This window comes from Phyllostomus discolor, chromosome 4 (assembly GCF_004126475.2).
Source record: "Phyllostomus discolor isolate MPI-MPIP mPhyDis1 chromosome 4, mPhyDis1.pri.v3, whole genome shotgun sequence".
NCBI classification, from domain to species: domain Eukaryota; kingdom Metazoa; phylum Chordata; class Mammalia; order Chiroptera; family Phyllostomidae; genus Phyllostomus; species Phyllostomus discolor.
Window position 1 is genome coordinate 14,103,980 of NC_040906.2, and position 24,217 is coordinate 14,128,196.

General features: G+C 58.4%; 1 protein-coding gene across 3 annotated transcripts; it reads right to left on the reverse strand.

Annotated features, from left to right (window-relative positions):
* Nucleotides 1-7,915: 7,915 nt before the first annotated feature.
* On the reverse strand, nt 7,916-22,901 carry LOC114494333 (serine/threonine kinase 11 interacting protein). 3 transcript variants are annotated; one of them, XM_028509362.2, is made up of 25 exons: nt 22,795-22,901; nt 22,544-22,629; nt 20,124-20,329; nt 19,850-19,924; nt 19,550-19,645; nt 19,102-19,209; nt 18,912-18,983; nt 17,500-17,626; nt 17,167-17,270; nt 16,935-17,030; nt 16,633-16,674; nt 16,275-16,409; nt 16,016-16,100; nt 15,065-15,397; nt 14,717-14,922; nt 14,074-14,190; nt 13,789-13,966; nt 11,932-12,162; nt 11,709-11,812; nt 10,562-10,659; nt 10,299-10,477; nt 9,987-10,068; nt 9,744-9,814; nt 9,054-9,304; nt 7,916-8,327 (listed from the first exon to the last, which is right to left on the reverse strand). In XM_028509362.2, the coding sequence occupies exons 2-25, from the start codon at nt 22,602-22,604 to the stop codon at nt 8,178-8,180; spliced, it is 3,207 nt and encodes a 1,068-aa protein (XP_028365163.1). In that variant the 5' UTR covers nt 22,605-22,629; nt 22,795-22,901; the 3' UTR covers nt 7,916-8,177. The 3 variants fall into 3 exon arrangements, with proteins under 3 accessions (XP_028365163.1, XP_035878695.1, XP_035878696.1); XM_036022802.1 differs by having other exon boundaries at nt 14,074-14,208; XM_036022803.1 differs by lacking the exons at nt 20,124-20,329; nt 22,795-22,901 and having other exon boundaries at nt 14,074-14,208.
* Between the last annotated feature and the right edge of the window lie 1,316 nt (nt 22,902-24,217).

A 24,217-nucleotide genomic window follows, 5' to 3' on the forward strand; every position in this document is an offset into this window, starting at 1 on the left:
CTGAGTTCACAGCATGGGGAAGCACCCGCCAGCTCTCCCTTCAGTCCCAGCATAGCCCCAAATGCTGGGCTTCTGCCACCACCGCACCACCCAGTATTTGACCTTGGCCTCTGTTCCCCCACCTGTAGCCAACAGGGCCTGGAATAGGAGTGTTCCAAAGTTTCAGGGGGCTCTGAGGTTCTGTGGCTGTTTCCATTCCTCTCTCCCTGGTCCCCCACTCCCTGAGGTTACATCTCCTTTTCCAAGGGCAAAGGTCTTCGGACCAAACTAATGGGTTTGACCCTTTGGGGGGGGTCTCACTGAAACCGAGCACAAGGCCATGTGCATTAACCCCACAACCACATGTGTGAAGACATCCCTGAGTCCTTAGGAGGACATACAAGGAGGTCAGGGGAGAGCGGGAGATGGAGCTGATGGGCAGGGGAAGGTGGAACTGGCCAGGCCCAGGAGAGGAAACCAGCCCCTGGGAGGAGCGGGAAGGGTGCTAGCCCCGATGGAGCTCCATGAGGGGTCAAGTTCAACCCTGTGGCCTTGAACGTGTAATCTGCCGTCTCCAACCCCGGCCTTCATGTGGTTCCCAGCCCAGCCCAAAAGAAGATTGTTCTCCATTCAGAGCCACACAAGGGGCAGAGGGGACAGATGGCGAGAGTCTGTCCAGCACCCACTTCTGCTCTGGGCAGCAGCGGGGTGCCAGGCCCTCTCAGGCTCGTCTCAGCCTTCCCGCAGCGGAGGTCCGTGCAGTGGAGGCTTGTTAACCGACTGTGGGCACAGCTGGGAAGCAGGTGGCCACCAGGGCATCACTGGTGTATAGGTGACCGCCTGAGCCACTACCCCCCTCACTGACAGGGTGCTTGACCACCTCGTGTCACAGGGTCTTGAGAGGGTGAAACAAGGCAGCAGTGCGGGAGCCAGCTGGGCGCGAGCAGAGCACGCGAACTGTGCCCCAGGTCTCAGGATGTGAGACCCATCTGTTATCGGTTGAAGTGCGATCCCCCAAAACTCGTATGTTGAAGCCCTTTTATCCCGAGTACCTCCGAACGTGACCTTATTTGGAAATAGCAGAGTTGACAGACGTTAAAATAAGGGCAGGCTGGGACAGGGTGGCTCTTTGGCCAGTGTGACTGGTGCCCTTATAAAAAGGAGAGTTCGGACACAGACGCACTCAGGGAGAACGCCGGGTGATAACTGCAGCTATGCTTCCCCGAGCCAAGCACCGCCAGAGGCTGGAGGCCTGGAACAGGTCCTTCCCTGGCCTTGTGGTGGCGGCTTTGCACTCCCATACGACACCCTGACCCTTTCTCCCTCCCCCAGGCAATTGGGTTCCAAGTCTCCACCCTGAGGGTTGTTTGGGTGGAGCCTCCACTTGCTCTGGTCTTCAGTCTACCTCCTACACCTGGACATGGCCCCAGTCCGTCTCCTACCCAATCAATTCAGACAGCAGCAACTTGAACACCAGGACAGCCTGAGGTGGGTCTTGCCAGCCTGGGGCCTCATGAACTGGGCCCGGGACACCACTGCCCATGGACACCACTCGGCTGGTCCTCTGAGGCCCTGCCGCAGGTCCCGCTCTTCCTGAGACCCTCAGACTCCCCCCATGCTCCTCCCAGCTGGGGACTCCCCCAGGCCTCCTGCGGTCAGCAGCTTCAGCCTCACGCCTTGCAAGCCCTTTCCTGCATCTCCTAGCCTGTGGGATGGCGACACGCAATCTCCCGTGAAAAGATCCTATGAACTTAGGCCCCCAAGTTCATCTGTCCTTCAGGGTGGGGGTGCCGCCAGCCGCCAGGTGTGTCAGACCAGCTCCTCTGATGAGACATCAGTGTTTGCAGTGTCAGCACTGCTGGTCCCAGTGGGGTCTTCGTCCCTGAGACGAGAATGCTCCTTGTGTGCACAAAGGATGGCCGCTGTGTGCGTGTGTGTGTGTGTGTATGTGTATGCGTGTGAGAGAGAGAGAGTGTGGGCGAGCGGCTGCCCTGTCAGCTGCCAGCTCAGAGCCTGGAGATATTCAGCAGTGACAGGAAAGGTGACAGCAAAGGCAGAAGCACAGAGCATCCCTGTCGCACCGCCCTCCACTGCCCAGTCCGACTTGAACATCCTCACCGCAAGCTTCCCAGATGAGTTTCTTAAAGAGACGACACCTTTGCCGCCAAGGAGCCACAGAGGGAGGGGATTTAAGCGTGATGCCCGGAGCCAAGCCGTCTGAGTGCACAGCCTGGCTCTGCCACTCGACAACCGCATGACCTTTCCGGGCCTCACCTTCCCCATCTGCGTGAGGGGGTGACAACGGGGTTGTGGAGAGAGTGAAGTACATTCCACCCTGTAAAAAGCACCAGGACAGTGCCTGGCACACAGTAAGTGCTCAGTCAGTGCTGGCTAGCTTCACTACTACAAATCGAAGATCCGCAAGTACAGGGCTGGGGAGCCCTCGGGTACCTGGCGATGTGGAACACGATGAACACACATGCAGGAAAGAAGTGGGAGCTGACTTGCACTTACAAGGGTGCTGAGTCCTCCAGATGCCACCCATGCAAAGCCACAGTTGACACAGAAGAAGGCAGAGAGGTCAGAACCACGTTTACCTCCCCCAGGGTGGAGTCTGACGCTCCTTGGCCGACGGGCCTGCCTGCACCTTTGCAGCCCTGATGTAGCAGGCCAGAGAGCTCCTGCACGAGAGTGAGACGTGGGTTCCAGTAGCCTCAGGCTGCCACTTAGACTGACCTGGAACACCCTCGTGTCAAGAACACCTCCTCCCTCCTCTCCAGAGAGCAAGGGCCCGGTGTTGTTCGCTCTTAACCGGCCTCACGGCGAGCCCTTATTTTTACGAGAGGTAACACGGCGTTGGGAAGGAGCCCGGGCTCTGGAGTTGGAGACGCTCTACATAAAATACCAGTTCGATGCTTGGCATGCACTGAGCACTCAATAAATGCCATTCTTATGATTTACTGTTGTTGTTACTCCGCTGTGGTCAATCCTGTCGTAATCCTTGTGTCCCTCGGTATCCTTGGACCCATCTCAGGTCAGCGCCACCTGTCCCTGGAGGCTCTCACCCTGCAGAGCCCGCCTTTTAGCTCCAGAGGCACAGATCTATCTGCACTAGGGTGGCATGTTAACATATGAGGCTATGTCCTTTCTCCTCCCCCAACCCCACCCAAGCAAGTAGCCTGCTTTGAATTGTGCTGTTTTGGGGAGCGGGGAGGGAGGTTTGCAGAGGAGGAAAGAAAAAGCATTAGCAAGAGTGGATACAGTGGTCAAAGGAGCGAGCCTTTGCCATCCCCCGTGAGCAAAGCAAAGGAGGTTTCCCCGAGAAGGGGGGGATCAGAGAGGGAGTGAGTGGGGGGAGTCCTGCCAACAATCCCCCGGGATGAGGGGTTCAAATAAAAGGTTGTTTTGAAAATGTTGCAAAGTAGTATTTCATGCACGCCCAAGAGCATGAACGGAAACCTGCTCGTGCACTGCACACCAGGCATCGGGTGCACACGCATCCGTGAGAAAGCCTGACCCGGTCCCGGCCCTTGGGGAGCTTGCAGGCAACAAGCAAGCAAACTACAGAATGCGGCAAGTGCCGTGGCGGGAAATCCCAGTCACAGAGAACATGCGGGTGGCACCGTCACGGACACGTTCTCTAAGAATCGCTGTGTGATGTGGGGTGGGCTCGAGCCATGTGGGAGAGGAGGGCATCCCGGGCAGAAGGAAGGGCCTGGGAAGGGCCCCATGACGGAGGAGAACAGATCTGCACGATCCTTGGGCACTGAGGATCTGGACAGTTTTTCTGGTCGACCGGGGTACCCCTGAAACCTGGCACCACAGGGAGACAGACCGAAAAGGACTACAGGGTCAACCAGTGTGGACTACACAACAAAGTCTAGTTTCAGGGAAAACCAGAAAGGGCCCGAGTTAGAGACGCCGCATCCCCTGGGTGAGAACCACCTTTCTTAAGCCCAGGTTCAGCTTCCTCCCCTGTGAGAGATCACACTTCTCCTCCAGGGTTGTATTGGGCACGATCACGTCAGTACCATGACTAGTACGAAGACCAGCACGGGGCCGGTGCTCCAGAACAGCCATCATCATGAGATCTGCCTACTGTAACCTTCCGTGTCCTTCACGGCCCAGCCCCAAGGTGACTCGCTCCTCTCCCTCAAAGGGACCGTAAGCTCCATGAAAGCAGGAGCACGTCTGTCCGATTTGTCCTTACACACCACCCCCCACCCCGTTCCTCTCACACTGAGCCTGGCACACTTTAAGAGCTCAGCGAGCATCTGTGGAATGGAAGGCAAGTGCACAAGTAATTATAGTAACTAATAAACTGAAGAATGTTTCTGTGGAGGACAGAGAAGTCGCTCGGTCCAAGATGATCAAATGACAGGATGAGCCAAGGAAAAGCACGCCACGGCCTGCTCGCGTTCCCGGCAGCATGTGAGGCGCAGTGGAGAAACCGCCACTTGTTGACACGTGGGCGGCAAAATGCAGCTTTTCCCTCTTCTGAGAGCAAACGGCACTTCCAGGCAACAGAGCAGGTTGTAGTAACTAGCAGGCAAGCCTTTTTATTTTTAAGATTTTATTTATTTTTAGAGAGCGGGAAAGGGAGGGAGAGAAACATCAATCAGCTGGCTCACGCACGCCCCCAGCTGGGGACCTAGCCCACAACCCAAGCACGTGTCTCAGCTGGGAATCAAACCGGTGACCTTTCAGTTTGCAGGCTGGTGCTCAACCCACTGATCCCCACCAGCCAGGGCAACAGGCAGGTTTTTAAGCCAGCATTTATTTAATGCTTCAAGGTCCACATAGCATTTCCATGTACATCACCGCCCTCCACCATTCTGTGAACTGGGCAAGTTATTGATTAGCCAGCCTCGGGCCCTCACGGTGGATGCAGGCACCACGGACCAGGAGGGGCAAGTTACTCACTCGTGGTCAAACAGTGAGCTGCAAAACGAAGGCATAATCCTGAATCGTCTGCATCTAAATTCACTGCGGTTCTCCTGAATGGCCATCAGGCCCCACTGGATTCCAGGGGGAGGATGCAAACACCGCACGCACCTGGAGCCAGCAGAGCGTCACACACGCAGAGCCGTGGCTGAATTTCCAGCCGCAGCACACAGTCTGGGCAGGGCGTTCTCAGAAGCTACTGCAGGCAGCATCTGGACGAAGGGGGAGGCAGCAGGGCCTCTCTCTCACTCCACGTGAAGTGAATGACTCATCAGCAAAGAGGAACCCTCTCCCACTGCGACAGAGAGATGGGTCCTTCAGGCTGACCTGCTTGCGCCCTGCCCCCCAAATCTTAGGAATCAGTGTCAATGCCACTCAAGTTGGTATTAACTACTACTGACGCCCTAGGGGCTGACAGATATTTTTAAATATAATTTTGAATCATAATACAGTGAGTTTTAACACCTTTTAGATAACATGTAAAAACAACTCCAGATCACCCTATTCCCGCCTGCCTTGTTTTCATGGTCACCCCCCACCACCCCTTTCTGTCCATCGCTCTAGAATTTACACAAACAGAAGCAAGCGTGAATATGTATGTTATCCCCTCCCACCTTTTTTTTCCACGGAAAATACAGCATCTTGTTGTTACACACAGTTTTGGGGAGCAAATCCTTTTCCTCCACGGCCACTGCCAGCAAGCCCAAGGCCAGAGGCAGGCAACCAACGAGCACCTGTCGGAGGGGACAGCCAGCCCGGACGGACAAATCGGTCTCGGGGGACAGCCCGGGGTGTGTGAGGCAAGTCCTGCTGACCGGCACCTGTTCACACGTGTCTGTGGCGGAGCTGTCCCATCTGCTCAGAGCGCGGCGGGGCCTGAGAAAGTGCATCCTGGCACTTGTCCTAGAGGGGCGCAGGGTGCAAGGCCGCACACACCACCAGCACCTTTGTCTTCTGGGTCACCCACAAAACAGCACCCACGGGACAAAGGATGCAGAGGATACCGTTGAATGGTTAGAACAAAAACAGTCTCGGAGACCTTCAGCACAAAGAAATGGAAGAAGCAGCTCCTCTTTCAAGGAGCCCCAGCCTCACACCGCTTTGCAAATTGCCCGAAAATGGCTGGAGATCATGCGGCCCCATCTGGACCCTGACCTGAAGGGGCTTCTGGGAAATTGCTTGTAAAGGGGCCCTGCCTTCACGAAAGGCCGCCGTGGCCTGGGGGGGGGGGGGGGGGGGCAAGGCCTTCCTCAGGACCCGAGCGAGCGGGCTCTCGTCCGCAGAGGTGCAAAACCTCGGACGGGGAAGGGGGCTGTGCACGCTGCCAGGAAAGTGGACTAGTATTTTTGGGAAGTTTTAATTTGCTTCAATTAAAAATCCAGGCCAGCCCTGAGCAACACAGAAGTAGGTGAACTTCTTTTCTGAACCTCTGCAGTGCCTTTTCTGGGTGCCAGTCTGCGGGTCAGTCTCGGAGGGACCTGCACCCCAGCCGGCACCTCCCACCTGGCTGGTCTGGGGGTCACACCACTTCCTCCTCACTCTCCCGCCAGCCCAGACCAGGGCCCTGCAGGGGAGGGAGGGAGGACCAGTGGGCTCCACGGGACAGCAGAAACCCTGCGTCGGGGGTCTCTGCACTGCCTTCCCGGTCTGGGTTACGTCCATCCACGGACGGCCGTTTTCTTGAGAACACAGGCTCTGTGTCTCGTGATCAAAGGAGAGTGAGAAACGCTGGGGAAAATCAGCTGCTTTAAACAATGCTCAGCGCGTGGTAAGGGCTCCCTGAGCCCTAGCTGTTCGGCTGTGACCATCGCAGTTATTTGCAGGTGTCCCTCTCCATCTTCCCTTTCCATCTGGCCCCCAGCCGCCCTCCTGGCCGTCGTGGCCCAGGGAAGGCAGCTGCTGTTGGGGAGGTAGTCCATGAGCTGCCGGGGAGCCCCTCCTGTTCCGACACACGCTTTAATGGGCTCTGCGGCAGGACCCGTGTCCTACTGGTCTCTGTCTAGGGACGGTACAAAGAAATTCACCCATTCGGGGCACTTACGAAAGACTATGGAATGCCCACGTTCCAGGACAGGGACAATGCTGGCCCACACTGCGGGTCAGAAAAGGCAGAACTGGCCAGAGTGGGCCTAACCACCCTGGCGGCCGTCTCCCACCTGGGGCCCAGCAGCCGTTTCCCTGGGAACCCAGGGACTTCCAGTCCTTCGTGAGCCAGGCCCGAGTCTGAGCGACTGGCCGGCAGGACGCCGCCTCCTTCCCACAGGACTCCACCCTCCAGGGCTCCAGGGTTTGAGGAGAGCGGGCTGGGTCAAGGGTGGAACGGGGGGCACCAGGGGGGTTTAGGTCTTCTCCAGCCTATTGCAACCCCCCACTCTCCTCCCCGCCCCCACGCTGGGAGGCCCCAACTTGGACTTCCCCAAAACAAAGTTTGCACCGAACTAACAGAACACGTGCCGCCCCCTGGGAACCTTCAGTTGAGGGCCCGCTGAGGGGAAAATAAAAAGTGGCGGCAAAGCCCTGGCTGGTGTCGCTCAGTGGATTGAGCTCGGGCTGTGAACCAAAGTGTCGCAGGTTCGATTCCCAGTCAGGGCACATGCCTGGGTTGCAGGCCACAGCCCCCAGCAACCGCACACTGATGTTTCTCTCTCTTTCTCCCTCCTTTCCCTCTCTAAAAATAAGTAAATAAAATCTTTTAAAAAAAATCATTCCTTTAAAAAAAAAAGAGTGAGAATCTAACGGGCCCTGCTGTTCTCAAGGTGGTGAGTTCCGTGCTGCGCCACGTGGCGGGCGCTGCTGGCTGAGGTCGGTCTCGTGCCCATGGGTCAGGAGTCCTACTCCTGATCCCGTCAGTGGGGGCGAAGGAGGCCAGGACAGGGTCTCACGGTACACACAAGGCTGCCTGGGCTCCTCGCGGGGCAGGGCAGCTCCTGTTAGAAGAGGCAGAAGGACCACAGGCCCCACGAGTGACACATGTAAATACACCCGTGACATCTGGAATAGAAACAGCTTTATTGATACCTGAGAAAAAGTGCAGGGAAACATTTCCCGCTGACCACTGAGCCTGTCCCCTCAGGCCAGATCGCCCAGAGGCCTGACCACGTCTCTCCCTTCCCTTGAGCCGTGGGTCACTTGGGGCCTCACTGGCCAGCACCCGAAGGCTGGAGAGTCCACAGCCAGGGTCTGGAGACAGGGGGTCTGCAGCCACGACCCCCGAGGCCAGGGCAGGGTCAGCAGGGAGGCTGCACAGGGGGGCTTCACCGGTCAAGGTCTAGAGCCTCCTGGGTCACGGTCCGGAGTCCAATGGAAAACAGCTGCTCCCAGGGCTCCCGGATCCAGGCCAGCAGGGCCGTCAGCTGCTCCGGGCACACGACGCGCACGGCCCAGAAACTCTCCAGCCGGGACACCTGGCAGACCGAGAGTGGCCAGGTGAGCTCACGGAGGGCCCCCTGGGAGGCGGGGAGGGGAGGTCTCTCGGGGCAGGGGTGGACCCGCTGCCCCTCCTTGCACACAGCCTCTTCCCTTCCGCCAGCCTGTCAGCCCCCGCAGAAGGTGCCGACTTTTTAAACAGAACCCCACTGACACCTACGGAAGGCCCCAAGGGCTTTCACAGTTCCTGCCTTGTTTCTTCAGTCTTTCCTGTTCGTTCTGGAGTCAAGGCCAAGGGACTGCTCGGGGTTCAGCTCCTGGCGGTACCACCTGCCACCCGGGCAGGGTGGCTAAGGGAGCAAACCTCCACTTCCTGGCCTGCGGCAGGACTCATGACGGCGCCTCCTCACGCGCAGGCCGGGCAGAGCCAAGGGCCGGCGGAGGGGCCAGCGAATGCGAACCCGAGGCGGGAGCAGCAGCAGCAGCAGGGCGCTTCACTCAAGGTCACCCAGCTAACGCAAGGCTGGGCTTCAAGTTCAGGGTGTTTCCACTGCCTACAGCAGCCCGCCCCCCCCCGCTTGCTCCTGCCCAAACCGGTGAGCCTCCCAGGTCCTTGCACCCGACTTCCCTGTCCCCTCCGCTGCGACTGTCCATGGCACACGCTCCCCCATTCCTAGCCTTCTAGACCCATTTCCCACCCACGAGCCACCTCTGCCCCCATCTCTGTCTGCCTCTCTCACGCTCATGCGTGCACACACACACACCTCCTCATAGAACACCAGCCGCAGGTCCTCCGGCGCCGTGCGGTAGAGCACCACCGAGCTCAGGCTGCTGAGTGGCTGCTGCTCCCTGACTCGGAAGGAAGGGCCTGGCCCCCCCGAGAGCGGGGCCTTCTCAGAGCCTTCGGCAGACGCTGCTGCAAGAGGGGGCTCTGCCCGGGACCCCACAAGGTCCTCCTCTAACAGGTACAAGGTGGACAGAGTCAGCAACAGGGACACGGGGCACTCGGCGGGGCCTGGAGGAAAAGAGGCAGGGTGAGCCGCAGGGTGGAGGCTGAGGAGAAGCCGGGGCCCCACAGCCGAGCCCCAGCCGCTCAGGAGGAGGGGAGCGGGCCTCGCTGAGACGGCCACGGAGTGGCCGGGCCTCCGGGGCTGGGGCCCCCAGCTCCAGGGACCTCTAGCCCCCGAGACCTCTGAGACAAAGGAAGCCTGCCCTGCCACCTCACCGACTCAGAAAGGAGGGTCCACTCTCGCCTTCTCCAAAAGGCCGAGGCAGAGCAGACCCAGCCGCCCTGCTCCCCTCACAGAAGGCCCGGGCCCGAAACCAAGGGGCCTCCCGCCCTACCCAGAGAGACCAGGAACACTGAGGCAGTCGTGTGGGTGTGCCCATGAGCGACAGGAAGTCCAGATCCCCAGAACTGAGAACTGAGGACGGACAGGGCACAGAGGCCTCACCTTCAACCAGGAACACCTGCAGGTAGAAGAACCGGGGAGGCTCCAAGGAAGAGGCTCCTTCCAGCAGAGGCCTGGGGGGAAGGCGGCAGCCCCAGGAGGGAGTGGTCAGCCAGGGGTGGGTAGCACCAGGACAGGGCAGAGCGGGGAGGAAGGACCAAGCCCGTGGGCCTGAGGACAGGGACCGGGGGCTTGTGGACCGAGGGCCTGGGCTGCAGCCCTGGCCTCACCCTCCCACCGACTCACCACAACCGGTGCTCCGGGGTCACCTCCTCCTCTGTGGCACTGACGCCGCCCCGCCAGGCTGGGGGCAGGGCCTGCAGGACATCTGGGCAGAACCAACCAGAGATGGGGAGCCCTCGCGACTCCACCTCGTCTACCCCAACCTCCCTGCCTCTCAGCACCTGCCCGTTCTCCAAGCTTCTTCTAGACTGCAGGAACTTTTCTGAGGACTGAGTTTCATTACCTGTCTGTCTCAGTTGTGGGCACCAGACCCGGAATCCATGACCACATCCCCCGGCGGCCTGCCCTCCCTTGTCTCCCCCTTTCCTCTCTCACCAGTGAGCTCCTCTAGGAAGGCTCGGGAGCGCCTGGCGTCTCGGGGCAGCAGGACACAACGGCCCACCCCAGCGGCCCACTCCAGTCGCAGGCTCTGTCCCGCCAGGCCCAGCTGTAGGCGACTCAGGTCCTGCAGGGGAATGGCCAGGACCGGCTGCAGCCAGCCCACCGGAGGCCCGCTGTGGAGAGAGGAGGGCCAGAGTGGTGGGAGAGAAGAAAAAGGGTCGAGTGAAACCTCCCGGGCCACGGTCCCACTCACTCACCAGATCTCCCCTGTCACCTCCAACACGTAAAGCCTCTGGTCGGACACAACCACAAGACCAAGACACTCCCCAGGGTGGCCTGCCAGCACCACTGGCACCTGAGGGGAAGAGGAAGTTGATGAGAAACACGGAGGACTAGGGAGGCGGCGGCGGCCAGACTGAGGGCCGAGTTACTGCGACAGCACCTTCTGCCTACGCCCCCCCCCGCCCCCACCCCCACCGTGCATCCACCCCAGCTCCCCACCCACCACAGTCTCCACCCGCCTGCTCTCCACCCCACGCCCCCTGCTTGCACTGTGGTCGCAGCACGTTCTTTGCAGGCCTCCCCGCCTGCCACCTCGTCCCTCCAGTGCACCCCCCGCACTCTGCCAGCCGGATTGTTCTAAAGCACAGAACCAATCGCCACTCCCCTGCTTCCAGCCCTTCGGTGGCTCCCTGGCCCTTGGGATCCAGCCCAGACCCCGTGGCAGACACACGAGGTGTCTCCTGAACCAGCCCCTGCCTGCCCTGCTCCTCTCGGGACACTCCCCCCCAACATGCTGGCTGCCCCCCTCATGGCCGGTCTCCCCACCAGCCACCCTCTGACGCCTCCACACACACACGTGGCTTTGCTCCCCGGAACACCCCTTCCCTCCCCCTCTGTACCTCATCCTGCAGGGCCTGGCTGGGCCATCGCCTCCCCAGGAAGGGGCGGCCTCCCTGGCCCACTCGGGCTGGGCCAGATGCCCCTCCAGGGCCCTGGCCTGACTGCAGCCCTTCCACATCACAGGATCGTTGTCCGTCCCTCACACCAGAGGGTAAGACAGAGAGCGGGACTGGCTCGGTCCAGCTGCTTAGTGTCTAGCACATGCCAGGTACTCGACACCCTGCATTTACAGTAACGACAGGAGGTGCCACTGAGGCCAGGGACTGTGCCCCGCTGTTTGCAGGCACAAGCTCCCACTGACACTGCTGCACTCGGACGGGAAGTGGGACTCCCCTCACAGAGGACCAGTGACGGAGGCTCACACGTCAAGGCACCCAGCGAGTGACAACTGCCGGAGCTGACACTGGAGGCCGGGCCCGGCGGTTCAGGGCACCAGCTCTGACACCATCAGCCATGACGGACACAGGCAGGCGCCCCGTCAGGTCAGCGAGGGGCACGGACCTTGAGGCAGCACTGGAACTCCTCCTGGGCGTCAGCGAACACCTCGACATCCAGGAAGAGCCGGAGGCGGTGGTCCACGGAGCGGAGGCCACGGCGCTCAGGGGCTGGGGACAGGCGGTGGGCCATCAGTCTGCCCTGGCCGCCCGGTCCCACCCCGCCTGCCCCCATCAGCACCCCTTCCCGCCCCCAGACACCGGCCCCGCCTTGTCTGGCCCACACTCACGGGGACTGAGGCTCCACCCGTGGCGGTCGTGGGAGGCCAGTGCCTGAGATGGGGTGCTGTCAGCCCTGGCGCCGTGGTCCCCGTCGCCGGGAGGGTCACGGACGGTGCTGGGAGACTGCGAGGAAGCTGGCAGCTGCTCTTCTGGCCTCCGCTCCCCGCTGGGGACCCCCACGGACACAGCCAGGAGCACCACGTGGTCACTGCCACAGTTGGGACACACAGCGGGAGGCTCTGGAGAGAGGGAGGGGGCGCATCCCTGTAACCACTCCCCCCACACACACACAGCACCACAACCCCCAGCCCTGCTCACGGGCTCCCCGCCCACTCTCAGACCCGCCTCGGCCCACACCTCCAGCCGCACACACTCCCCACCTTTCCCTGGCCACCCGCCTCCCTCCGTGGGCCCAGCTGCTGACTGATCGCTCCTGGACCCGGGGCCCACAACTCTTCAAAATACACCCCACCGCCTCCCTCCGGGCCTTCTCAGAAAGAGCCAGGCTCCACCAGGCCCTGTGTGGTTCCCCTCCCACTGCCTAGGTCTGATCACGCACTTCGAGGCTCTACCAGCAATGCCTAAAGCCCCAGCTCGACAGAGCGGGAAGGCAAGGTGCCAGACGGGTCTGATTCCAGGCTCCAGCACTTGAAGGCTATCATCTCAGCAATGAGGACAAGTCATCCGAGCCCCCCGTGCCCAGTGCCTCGTCCATCAGAGGGATGACGCCAGTCCAATCTCACAGGGCCGTCAGGACGAGTGAACGTGATGGGGCAAGGGAGCCAGGACAGGGCCCAGCCACGGGAGGAGAAACATTCCTTGAGCAGCTCCAACAGCTGGGCTCGTGCCACAGCCTCTGACCAGAGCATCGGAACTGTCCCCCTCCCACTGGCCAACGGGGAAAGTGAAGGGCCCCAGCGACCACTGGCCGAAGTCCTCGGTTTGGAGCCCAGCCCTGTGCTTGTTGCCTCTCTGCCCCATGCAGACCTCCTACCCACACCCGGGGGCAAGTTCATTCTCCTCTCCATTTGAGCAAGGTGACCAAGGCTCACGCAGGCAGGTTCATCACCGACGCCTCCACGGAAGGGACCCCAGGGGCCACACGAACAAACCCCCCACCGTGGAGCAGAAGACAGAGTCTAGGAGGAGCTGGGGCTCTTTCTGCCACACGCACGGCCCTTCCAGGCCCCTGGGGCCCCCCGCCTCCTGGGCAGGCTCGGGGAGCGCGCTGGACAGGGGCCCGCTTTCTGAACAGAGTGTAAACCCCTGCTCTAGCTGCTGCCGAAAAGAGGAGAGTCCTAAAGATCATGCGTTTCAACCCAGGAGTTACCAATATCCGTCTTTCGGACTGGTCTGCAAGGGAAATTGTTTTTGTCTTAAAGAACAGGACGCGGAGAGATGCCACGGGGCACGACTCGACACCCAGAGGCTCCAAGGTCAGACGGACGGACAGTCGGAGCCAGCCCCGCACCCCCAGCATCCAGCCCAACAGCCGCAGTGCGCGGGCGGCCGTGCTGCACCCCGACAGTGGGCGCTGAGGGCGCATTAGGTTTTACATAGTTTCTGGAACATGAGCCCGAAAAGGGGGGAAAGCCCTCCAAGTTATGAAAAAATAATGAGTGTGTTTAAACAGTTACAGAGATTGTATTTCTGGACTTCTAGAGGGGGGAAAAAGGATGTACTTTCTGCTTTTACTTTTTTTTATACGCGTAGCGGGCAGACGGTTTTACTTCTCCTCCAAACAGAAAGTGGGCCCCCACCCCTTTCTTCCCTGCGGGTCCCCCTCCACACTCCCACCCTCAAAGCCATTTCCCCTGAAGTGGCAGGAGGTCCGTGGGCCAGGAGGTCAAGGGCAGGGCTTGTACCTGTACTCTGGAGCAGAGGCCTCGCGCCTTCCACACCGTCCAGGCCCGACCTGGTCTCCCCTGGCTTGAAATCGTGGCCACAGCGCAGACACTGGAGCCTGCCCGCCAGCTGGTCCCTCACTTCCCCACACTGATGCTGAGCCTTGGTGGCCTCTGGGGTCAACACAGCAAGCAGCTCCTGAAACAGGGCGGGCCGGAGGCGGCTGTGAGCAGGGGGACCCTGGCCCTCCACCCCCCCCCCCCGCCTTCCGCTCTCCTGGGGGCCGCCAGAACCCCACCCATCACCTGGACGACGGCGTGGGCGTCGGGCTCCAGCACCACATAGCGACGCAGGTGCCGGTTCGGGCAAATGTAGGAGAAGCGCAGAACGAGGACAGGGGCCGAGGGTGGTGGCTCTGAGCCCTGCACGGGGAGAGGGGACCAGGAAAAAACAGCAGAGGGATGGGGGTTATAGTGAGAGCACGGAGGGGGACGAGAGCTCTGGACCCCATTAAAACACTGTTGTTCCCTGTCTGGCGTAGCTCAGTGGATTGAGTGCGGGCTGCGAACCAAAGTGTCACAGGTTCGATTCCCAGTCAGGGTACATGCCTGGGTTGCAGGCCACGGCCCCCAGCAACCGCACACTGATGTTTCTCTCTCTTTCTCCCTCCCTTCCCTCTCTAAAAATAAATAAATAAAATCTTTAAAAAAAAACAAAAACAAAACACTGTTGCTAACACCCCGGCGCTGGCCCAGAAGCTCTACCCCTGGGCCCGCCTCCCAAGCGGCCTGGGGTCGCCTGTGCTCCCCCAGCCCCCTCCTCGGCGCCAGTGAGAGACCACGAGGACCCAGAGCCCGGGGCTGGGCACCCGAGATCCCGGGTCAGAGCCCCTGGGTCAGAGCCGGCTGCTGAGAAACACCCCGCGCCTTGCCCAGAAGCCACGCTCACCTCGGGCAGCAGTTCCCTCTGGGCTGGGGCCTCGAACTCGACTTCAGCTGCCTCCAGACTCTGGAGCTCCAGCCGCTCCAGGGTACGAGCTGCTTGGAGCTCCACCTCCCACAGGTGGCCCGAGGTCACCCGGAGAAAGCGCTCCTTGCCCCGCACACCCTGAGGCCCCTCCAGGGGACACACCAACAAGGGGCGATAGAGCTCCGCTGAGGAGAAAGCGAGAGAGCGACCCTGTGAGCAGCGACAAGTACCAAGACTCCGCCCTCCCATGCGCTGGCCCTTCCCCACACCCAGGTTTTCCTCCCTCTCCCAACACCCCACCATCAATCACAGCCACCAGGAGCTCACCTTCTACTTCATCCTGCTCCTGCTCCTGCTCTTCCTGCTCTTCCTCCTCTTCTCCCTGCTCCTCCGTCTCCTCTTCCTCCCGTGGCTCCAGCCCCACGTTGACCTCTTCTGTCACTTCCTGTGGGGACTCCTTCTCTGGGGGTGCTGGGCTGGGCACAGTCTCGGGGCTCAGGGTGTCCGGGTGCAGGGTGCTGAGGGCAGGGGTCTTCGAGGAAGCCAGGACAGGGATCCCGGAGGTCTCCAGGTGATTCCTATACTGTAGCCAGTCACAGCCAAACTGCTCCCGGAAGCTGTTCATAAGTTCAAGTTCCCGGTGCTGCTGCACAAACCGTCCTACACAGGTGCGAATGGGATGGGGGGGACGGCAGTATTACAGAGCTTGGCCAGCCCGTGTCCCCACCCCCCCCCCCCCCCCCCCCCCCCCGGCCCCAACCGTCCCAGCCTCTCCTGTGAACGCCCCTGGGGGCAAGGTGGGAGTCTGTGCAGCGGGGCAGAGGTGGGGGTGGGGTCAGAGACAGGCTCAAGGCTTCCCCTCAGCAGCCCCCCCCCGCCCCCGCCCCGGGGGGTGTGTTCCACACACACTCCGGGCTCACGCAGCTCACAACTGTGCGTCGTGCGCCGCTCTGGGAGACTCACAGCACACAGCAGCCCCGTTAAGGTCCTGTGGCATCCCGGGGGGGGGGGGGGGGGCAGCTGCCTGTTTAACCTCGCATCTCCCAACCCTGTCTGGCCACGGAATCCCTGTGACGCCCCACAAAACTAAGGTTCCTTGTAAAAAAAAAACCCTTTGGGAAGTGCTGCCCAGGAGCAGTCTCTCCTGCTCCCTCCAGACGGATGGGGAGAGGAACGAGGAGGAGGAGGCCCTCCACAGTGCTCCGCTCCCCCAAAACTAAAGCCCCTCCCTCCTCACTAGAGGACTGGGGAGCGCCGGAGGCTGGGGGCAGGGCTTACCGGCCGGGGAGGGGTCCTGGGTCCGGGGCTCTGGGTCCGTATCGCTGGGCTCCGAGATGCTGGCCCGCCTCACCCGAACTCGGCTCTGCGTTTGGGCAGAGGGATGATGTTCCACGCAGCCGGGCCTCCCGTCCAAGCTGCCGAAGGCATCCCACCCACAAACAAGGGCAAAGCCTTACTATTCTCGGCCCCTCGACAGCCCAGAGCCGCGGTACAGGGACCCGACCCCAGGTCCAAGGCCGCCTAGGACACTGTTTACCTTAAACTTACGAACTGGGGGTGGGGCCACAACGCCCCCGGAGGAGAGGCTGTCACTCAAGTCAGCGCCACCTGAGGTTTCCGTGGTACTCCCCACTGGCCAGGACGGAGGCGGGGCCTCTGAGGACGTGGAGGTCTGGCGTGTGAGTGTGACGACAGGAAGGAGAGAGAGGTCGGCACCTCCAGAGGAGCACCCCCACCCCCGCCCCCAAGCTCGCCGAGAGAGCCGGGACCTCCTCGCCAGCCAACCAGGCAGAGCCGAGCCCTGGGAACCCAGTTTCCCTCAGCGAGTGTCCTCCCTTCCCATCCTCCCACACCAGTCCTCGCTGCCCCAGTCCTGGCCCTCCCGCCACACCAACCTGAAAATCAGTCAGCGACAAGACTTTTCCATCCAGAAGGAACTGAACAGAGACAAGAGAGGAGGAGGGGGCAGTGTTGGGGGGGGGCACACACCCTGGGGGCTCCGAGCCGGGCTGTGAGCCCTCCAAGACCTATAAGGACCTCTGGGCTTAGCAGGAGGTACCAACATAATAAGCGAGAACAAGCAAGGGGTCCAGGGCCTGGGCCCTGCGTCTAGGGGGTGAAAATGGCAAGAAGTGCAGCGGTGGGCGTGGGACTGGGCGGGAAAGGCAAAGGAGAGCGAATGTGGGGAGTCACTCACGCCGGAAGCAGCATCCCTGGCTCGGGGGGACAAGTACTGGGCGGTGGCCACGCGGTGCGCAGGGTGGAACCACAAGGGGTTTCCCTCCAGGTAGAGCTGAGGGGCAAGGAGGAAACGAGAATGGGCCTTGAGCCTCCCTGGGGGAACACAGGCACTGACCACATCCACGTGGGGGGGGGCGGGGACAGGGGGCGGAGCTGGCTTCCAGGGCTCTGGAGCACCCCAGTCCCACCTTGCGGAGCTCAGCCAGCAGCCACAGCGGCGACAGCGCCCTGTGTTCTTCCAACAGGTTGTACGCCACGTCTAGGTGCTGCAGCTTCCTCAGCTGCTCCAGGCCTGGGGCAGAGGTGAGAGAAGAGGAAAGGCACGTGAGTGAGGAGAGGGTGGAGGGGTGGGAGCATGCCGGGGGAGGGTGCTGTGAGAAGGCAACCCTGGGCCCTCAGACCCGCCTGTGAGCACGCGTGGGGCTCTGGAGGCACGTGGTTCCCAGGCCCCTCGCCACCCTTCATCTCACCCCGCCCGACCCCTCCTACTGGCCCTCCCCTCCCCGCACTCCCCCACTCACCATGCAGACCCTGGAGCTCATTGCCTCGCAGTATCAGGGTCCCCAGAGCAGCCCCGGAGGGCCCCATTCTCGGCACGGAACACAGGTGGTTGTAGGAGATGTCCAGATGGCAGAGCTCAGACAAGTCCTGGGAGGAAGTGGGAGGTGCCCAAGATTCTGTCCTTGACAAACTCTAGCCAGGCTCCTCGGAGCCCCCCTCCCCACTGGGCCTCATCCTCGGTCTGCAGAACTGCAGCCTCTCCGCACAAACGACTGAATCTACCCCCCCACTCCCCCGCATTAAAAGACTTGAACTCGCATAGTTTCTGATGGCTCAAGCCCACGTCCTTAAGATGACAACTCCGGCCCCCTTACGTCCCTGCCTAGAAAGACACAAGGCTGCCAGAAGAACTGAGTTCGTTCTGGCCAACACCTAGAGACCAGGCCCCCCGGCGCCCATGGGAGGGCAGGAGCCTCACTCCGGCAAGAGCCGGTCAGCAAACCCAGACAGGTGGGTTTCACACAGACCAGTGTGCCCTCCCTGCTTTCTGCACGTCCCCACTTCCCTGACGGCAGGGGACCCTGACGACAGCCTGGTCAGGCGGAAAAGCTGCTCGAGCCCCGGCCGGTCCCCTCCCCACTCCCTCACTCTCACTTCAACACGACCAGCTACCTCTGTACAAACTGAACGTGAGCTCAGTTCAGTTCATGCTGATTGCGTTATTACTGAATGAAACAGTTTCACTACTGGCCCTGGCCAAGTAGTTCAGCTGATTAGAGCGTCATCCCAATACACCAAGGTTGTGCGTTCGATCCCCCGTCGGGGCAGATGCAAGCATCAATCGATGGAATGCATAAATCAGTGGAACAACAACTCCGATGTTTTTCTCTCTCTCCCTTCCTCCCCCATCTCTCTAAATATCAATAAATTTTTTTAAAAGTTTCACTGATTAAACATCACACAGTTTATTACTCAATAAGCTACAACAGTCCATTATTAAAATCTGTTCTCCCACTTTAACTAGTGTCCAGCTTTGTTCATCTCTGACAGGGAGACACGGGCGAAGGGTGCTTCCCCTGCATCGTAAGAGCTGCCCTTCTCTGGGCCAGGCACTGGGCTAAGCAGCACCACATACTCCTCATAATCACCTTAATACTATAAAAGTGAGCGCTCCTATTATTCCCACTCTACAGGTGAAGAAACCAAGAGGCTAACTAATTTGTCCCAAGTCACACAGGGGTCAGCAGCTGAGGTTTGAAAACTGGTTTGTCTTATGCTGAGCCAGAGCCCCCAAACAGCACTGCCTGCGGGGACATGGCTCCGCCCAGTGCGCAAGAGCACCCGGGAGCAAAACCGGGTCCAGAGAGGGGGTCAGAGAGGAACGATCAGAGGCCCGAGGGGCGCCGGCCCCAAGCAAGACGCTCGCACTCACCATCAGGAAGCCCTTGCAGTCCTGGAGTTGATTGCGGCTCAGGTTCAAGAAGCGCAGAGCGGACAGGAGACGCTGTGCAGGGACGGGAGGAGGAAACAGAGGATCAGACACCCCCAGGCAGCCAGCTGGCCCCCCTCCCTTGGGCCCACGCCTGTCCTTCCCCAGGCCCCGCTCCCTCCGAGGCACTCACCAGGGAGCTGTCTAAGGCGGTCAGTGCATTGCAGCTGAAGTCGGCAGAGAGAAGGGCCAGCCAGGGCAGGGCAGAGCAGAGGTCGCCACCACAGGCTGAGAGGAGCTCCTGAGACGAGGTGCTCGGTGAGCTCCACTCTCCCCTCCTCCCCACACCAAGGCCTCGCTCCATGGCCCAGCCATTCACTCGCTCTTTAAATGCTGAGCTCGGTCTGAATATGGACCTACAGAGAGCTGAGGGCCCTATCCCCAAAGCCAGGTGATCAAGAGACTACTTAATACAATGCAGCAGGTGTGGTATAAAACATGGACAGGTACAGGGTGTTGTGGGGGCACAGCAGAGGGAGCCGGGAGGCAGGGAAGGCCGCAGGGAAGGGGGAGTGTCCGAGTTTGGTCATCCACGTCCCTCAGGACAAAGCATCTGGGCCCCCACCGCCCATCCTCCTCACCTCTAACGTCCGGATGCTCCTGCTGCAAACCAGGGTCTCCAGCTGGGAATAGATGCCACGGAGGCCATGAAGGCGGTGGACGGGGACACCTCGGAGCTGTGGCAAAGGAAGGGGAGAAGAGGGAAGATGACAAGATGACGAAACCACCTGTGCTTCCAGGAAGTGTTAAATGGAAAAGAGAGTAGATGCCACATTACTGCAGAGCAATGGAGGCCCCCAAAAGAGGCCACCTCTTTTTTTCATACTCAAAAGGCTCCTCGAGCTGGGTTTTGTGCAGCAATGTGCCCCAATGCGCCATACCTCCAGCTGCCGGAGGGACTTGAAGGGAAACATCTTGATGGGCCCTGGAAGGCCAGGACCAGGGACATGAATCAGCTAAAAGAAAAGACATTCGGGTCAGTGAGGCGGGGCACACCTTTTCCCGGCATCTCTTTCTTGGCACAGCCACCCATAGCTCTCACAGCTTCTGGACCTGAGCCGTGCAGACTTCCTGCATCCATGCTACAGCCCCAGCCCCCCTCCCCACTGTTCTCCTGGGCTTCCCCGACAGCCTACCCCACTCCCACCCCAGAACCTTGAGTGAGAGCGTTTTCTGCAGCACATCGAAGAGGAACTGAAGCTGGAGGATGACAGGAGAGTCGGTGGGGTGGGAGGGCAGAGCCACAAAGCCTGTCTGGCCAGGGCCCCATGGCCCCAGGTACAGCTCAAACACGTGGTTCAGCTGCTGCAGTGTGGCGGTCAGCAGGCTCAGTGTGCTGCAGCCAGACAGGACCACATCCCCTGCAGGGAGAGGGGCAGACAGGAAGGGGGGCATCAGGAAGGGCTCTTTGCCCTTACTCTGAGACTTTGTGATCCCAGGATACACCCGCGCCGATCTCTATCGCACATCCTGCACTGCGGGTCAACCTCTGTATCTTCTCCTTACTTAACGGCCCTTAGCAGCTCCTCTATCTTCAAAAAGCGTCCTAACTCTTCAGTCTGGCATATGGACGGCTTTACTACGTGCCTCCCACTTTTCTAAATTTCCTTTTCCCTTCTGCTCAAAAGATCCTAGTCTACTCACACTGCTGGAAATCGGGTCAACTTTGTTCTCAGCTGCCTCACTTTCCGACACAGCCCCTTCCACTCTGCCCAGCTTGACAGTTCCAGACGCTTCCTCAATACACGACAACACTGCTCAATTTTTCACCGTAATCACTCATTTTATGTAAAAGTTGACTGGATGTTTCATCTTTTGTTTTTTTCAGGTTGCAAAAGCATCAAGCGCACTTACAGAAACTCTCAAACAATACTAAAACGTATGTCATAGAATAACCACTCAGGATCGCACTAAGGTGTCACTCTCTACATTAAAAGTGCTCTCTCGCCCTGGCTGGTGTAGCTCAGTGGATTGAGCGTAGGCTGTGAACCAAAGTGTCGCAGGTTCGATTCCCAGTCAGGGCACATGCCTGGGTTGCAGGCCATAACCCCCAGCAATGGCACATTGATGTTTGTTTCTCTCTCTCTTTCTCCCTCCCTTCCCTCTCTAAAAATAAATAAATAAAATCTTTTTTTAAAAAAAGTGATCTCTCTTATGAGACTGTCACCCTTCAGGGTGCCCTTTGTATTCACCACAGCACCCAAAAAAAGTGCAACTACAAGGCAGGCATGGAGAATTTTGTAACGTTTTTGAAAAACCAAGGATAAAGTCAAAGGATGTTGTAGCAGCGGTTCAAAGAGGTCCCTCTATACCCTTCACCCAGTTTCCCCCAATGGTCACATTTTATATACAATATCAAAACCAGGAAGTTGGCATTGGTGCAATGTGTATTTATAGTCCTGTGCCATTCTGTCATACGTGTAGATTCCCAAAACCAACACCACAATCAAGAAATCAAACTATTCCATTACCAAAGATCTCCTTCTTGCTACCTCTTCAGCCACCCACCCACACAAATACCATCATCCCTAACCCCTGGAGCCAAGTCAGATTTTTGCTGAATAAATTAACAAATCCCCTAGCCTTGCGTGAAGGATTTTCTATGTACCATACGCTGAGGACAGACACAGGCATGGTGACTCCTCCCACCCTGAAAGAGCCTCCCAGTCTAGAAGATGAGGTAAGCCAAGTGCACATTCATAGCACACGCCAGTTTCAAATGCTATAGAGATTTCAGATACCACCGATGGGAATGCAGTGATGGAAGGCACCTGACGTTAACTGGGTAATATGTCCCAGACAACTCTGTTACTTCATTTAAACTGTAGCAGAGTCTCCTAACGAGCACTATTAACCACCTCTGACAGATACAGAAACTGGTGCTCAGAAAAGTTAAGAATGTTGATTGAGATCATATGGCTGGTAGCGAGTTGCTACTTCTGCGAGATCTCAAAACCAAAGCTTGTCTAACACATCCAATGCCAACTGCATACTGAACAGCTACTGTGGCTCCATGTGCCCAGGCACTGAGAGAAGTTACAATGCTTCGTGTGAATGAGAATTAATCTCCACAACAAACTTGAGTTAAGTACAATCATTATGCCATTTTGCTGGTAAGAAAAACTGGCTAAAAAAAAAAGTTTGAAAATTTGGCCAAGTATAAGGGAGAGTTGGGATTCCAGCTCAGGTGGAGTCTGACTTCAAATCTCGTGCTTTTAACTTATGCTGGATTTTAGGTCCTTGCTACACCGCGATTATGACCAGTCCCTGGTCTCGAGGGGCGTATAGCCAAGTAACGATCACTTTCCGGTGAGAGTATCAGAGAACGCATGGAGGAAGCGGCAGTGAAGTTTGGCCTCGAAGGATGGGTCACGTTTACACTGTCAAAGATAAAGGACACTGTAGGCAATGGCATCAGAGAGAACAAGCCCCGGAGGAATAAAGAAATGAAATGACACTCACACCCTCGTGACCCTGAACAGCAGTGACTGCGTGACTCTTAAGGGGGCGTGCCTCTGCAAAGCAGAAAACACCCCACCTCTACCCCGCGCCAGCTAAACCGGAAGTCCACTCACCGGACTCCCGCAGCAGCCCCGCGAGCTTCCACAACAGGGAGTCCCGCGGGGCGGTCGTCATGGCCACGGGGCGCTGGGGGCGGAGCCTGTGGAAAGAGGAAGCGGAAGAGCCTCAGGTGGGTGGTAGTGCCAAAAGGCTAGGGTGTCCGTGCAAACCGAGACCTCGCGGGGACTAAAAAAGCAAGGAAGAGAGGAAGCGAATCCTCCATGGTGCCCTCTGAGGAGCATAAAGCCTGATCAGCCAGACTCACCCTCCTGTGAGATTCGCTCATCAGCTCTGCTGGCCGGCTCTTTTCAATAACAAACAGGAAGTCCCACCCCGGAAGAAAGCGAACAGAAGAGAAAAATCTGTAAGCACGCCTCCTCTGCCGGAAGCCACGCCCTAAATCGTGCAAACACGTCGGTTGGGGGCGCTGCCCGCTGGTTTGGTGGAAGCTGTCCTTCAGTCGGAACCCCAGACCCCATCCCAGAGCTTGGCCCCCTCATCACTTCCCTGCTGTGGGCCCCTCACAGCCTGGGACCCCCGCTGGGCTACCCTCAGCCCCTCCGAGCCAGTGGGGAAAAGCTGATTGGTTGTTTGCAGACAGGGCGGCGAAGCAAAGTTTGGAGAAATGGAATCGCTGTTAGTAAAAGATTCGTACAAAGCGAACAATAGTTTTCCAGTTAAAGGAGAGTGTGTTCTCCATAGCAAGGAGCTCTTTGATATGTGTGAAAAAGCTGGGGCTGGCGGAGGTGCCATTTCTGGGGTTCCTTTGCCACCTTTTCCTAAATCTCCCTCCAAACTCCGGTGTTTTTTTTTCCCTTTCAGCATTATCAGGCTCTCATTAGTGATTGGTGACTCTCCATAGGTACCGAGTCCTTTGTTTTTACTGTGCTTTGCCTCATAACACCTGCTTCTAAAAACTGCTTCACACAGGCTAGGCTACTTGTGAAGAAAGTCGCTCAATTAGTAACTGATTGCACCAAGACTGCCCAAGTTTCTTCATCCCAAAGATACTACTGCAGCTTTCACTTGGCTCCCAGTCAAACACTACCTAACCACAGTTAAAAAATAAAATAAGTCTTAAGAGAATTTCTAGTGTTCAAGGGGGTGGGAGTTGTTTGGGGTTTGTTTTGGTTTTGTTATTTGATTTTTAATGAAGTGCCCCATTTCTGATTCATTTTCAAAATGAATCATAAGCTAGTTGAGAATAGCAATAGGTTCATAATCATCTTTATACCAAGTTGCAAAATTTGAAACAGGCTATTTCTTAAAATATTTAAAACGGTAATTTATGCTCCTAAACCACCGGAATTTAGCATTTATGGCTTACTATGTGTGACCTGACTCAAAAGCCTAAAAGGTGGTTAAATGGAGTAAGTAGAAGCACATCAGTATCGAAGGCAAAACAGCAAAGCAGGATACAAAGCTAAGGTAAGAATAGGGGCTTGGTATATTTTTGTTGCATTGTTAATCCCATACCTGGTGATGATTGTCAGTCCCTGTTTATCCCATCACCTGGAGCTAGGGAGAGAAGGTTGACCCAAACTGTAACTGCCAACACTAACCCCCTTAGGCAAGAAGAGACCTATTCGTGAAGTTCCTGACATTTCAATGCTCTGAACCAGCTCCGGAGCATTCGGAGCACTCTCAAACCAGTTTCAGAGGTGCCTCCCCAGCCCACAGACTTTTTC

Bases quoted from the DNA above. Each gene is read 5' to 3' on its own strand.
- LOC114494333 (XM_036022802.1), bottom strand. From the start codon at position 22,604: ATGACGACCGCCCCGCGGGACTCCCTGTTGTGGAAGCTCGCGGGGCTG. The intron at 16,101-16,274 runs GTAAACAGTGTC...GCCCAAACGCAG, and splicing joins CCCCAGTTCGTAAGTTTAAG to AGCCGAGTTCGGGTGAGGCG. The intron at 10,478-10,561 runs GTGAGTGAGTGG...CTCTCTCCACAG, and splicing joins GAGGTGACAGGGGAGATCTG to CGGGCCTCCGGTGGGCTGGC.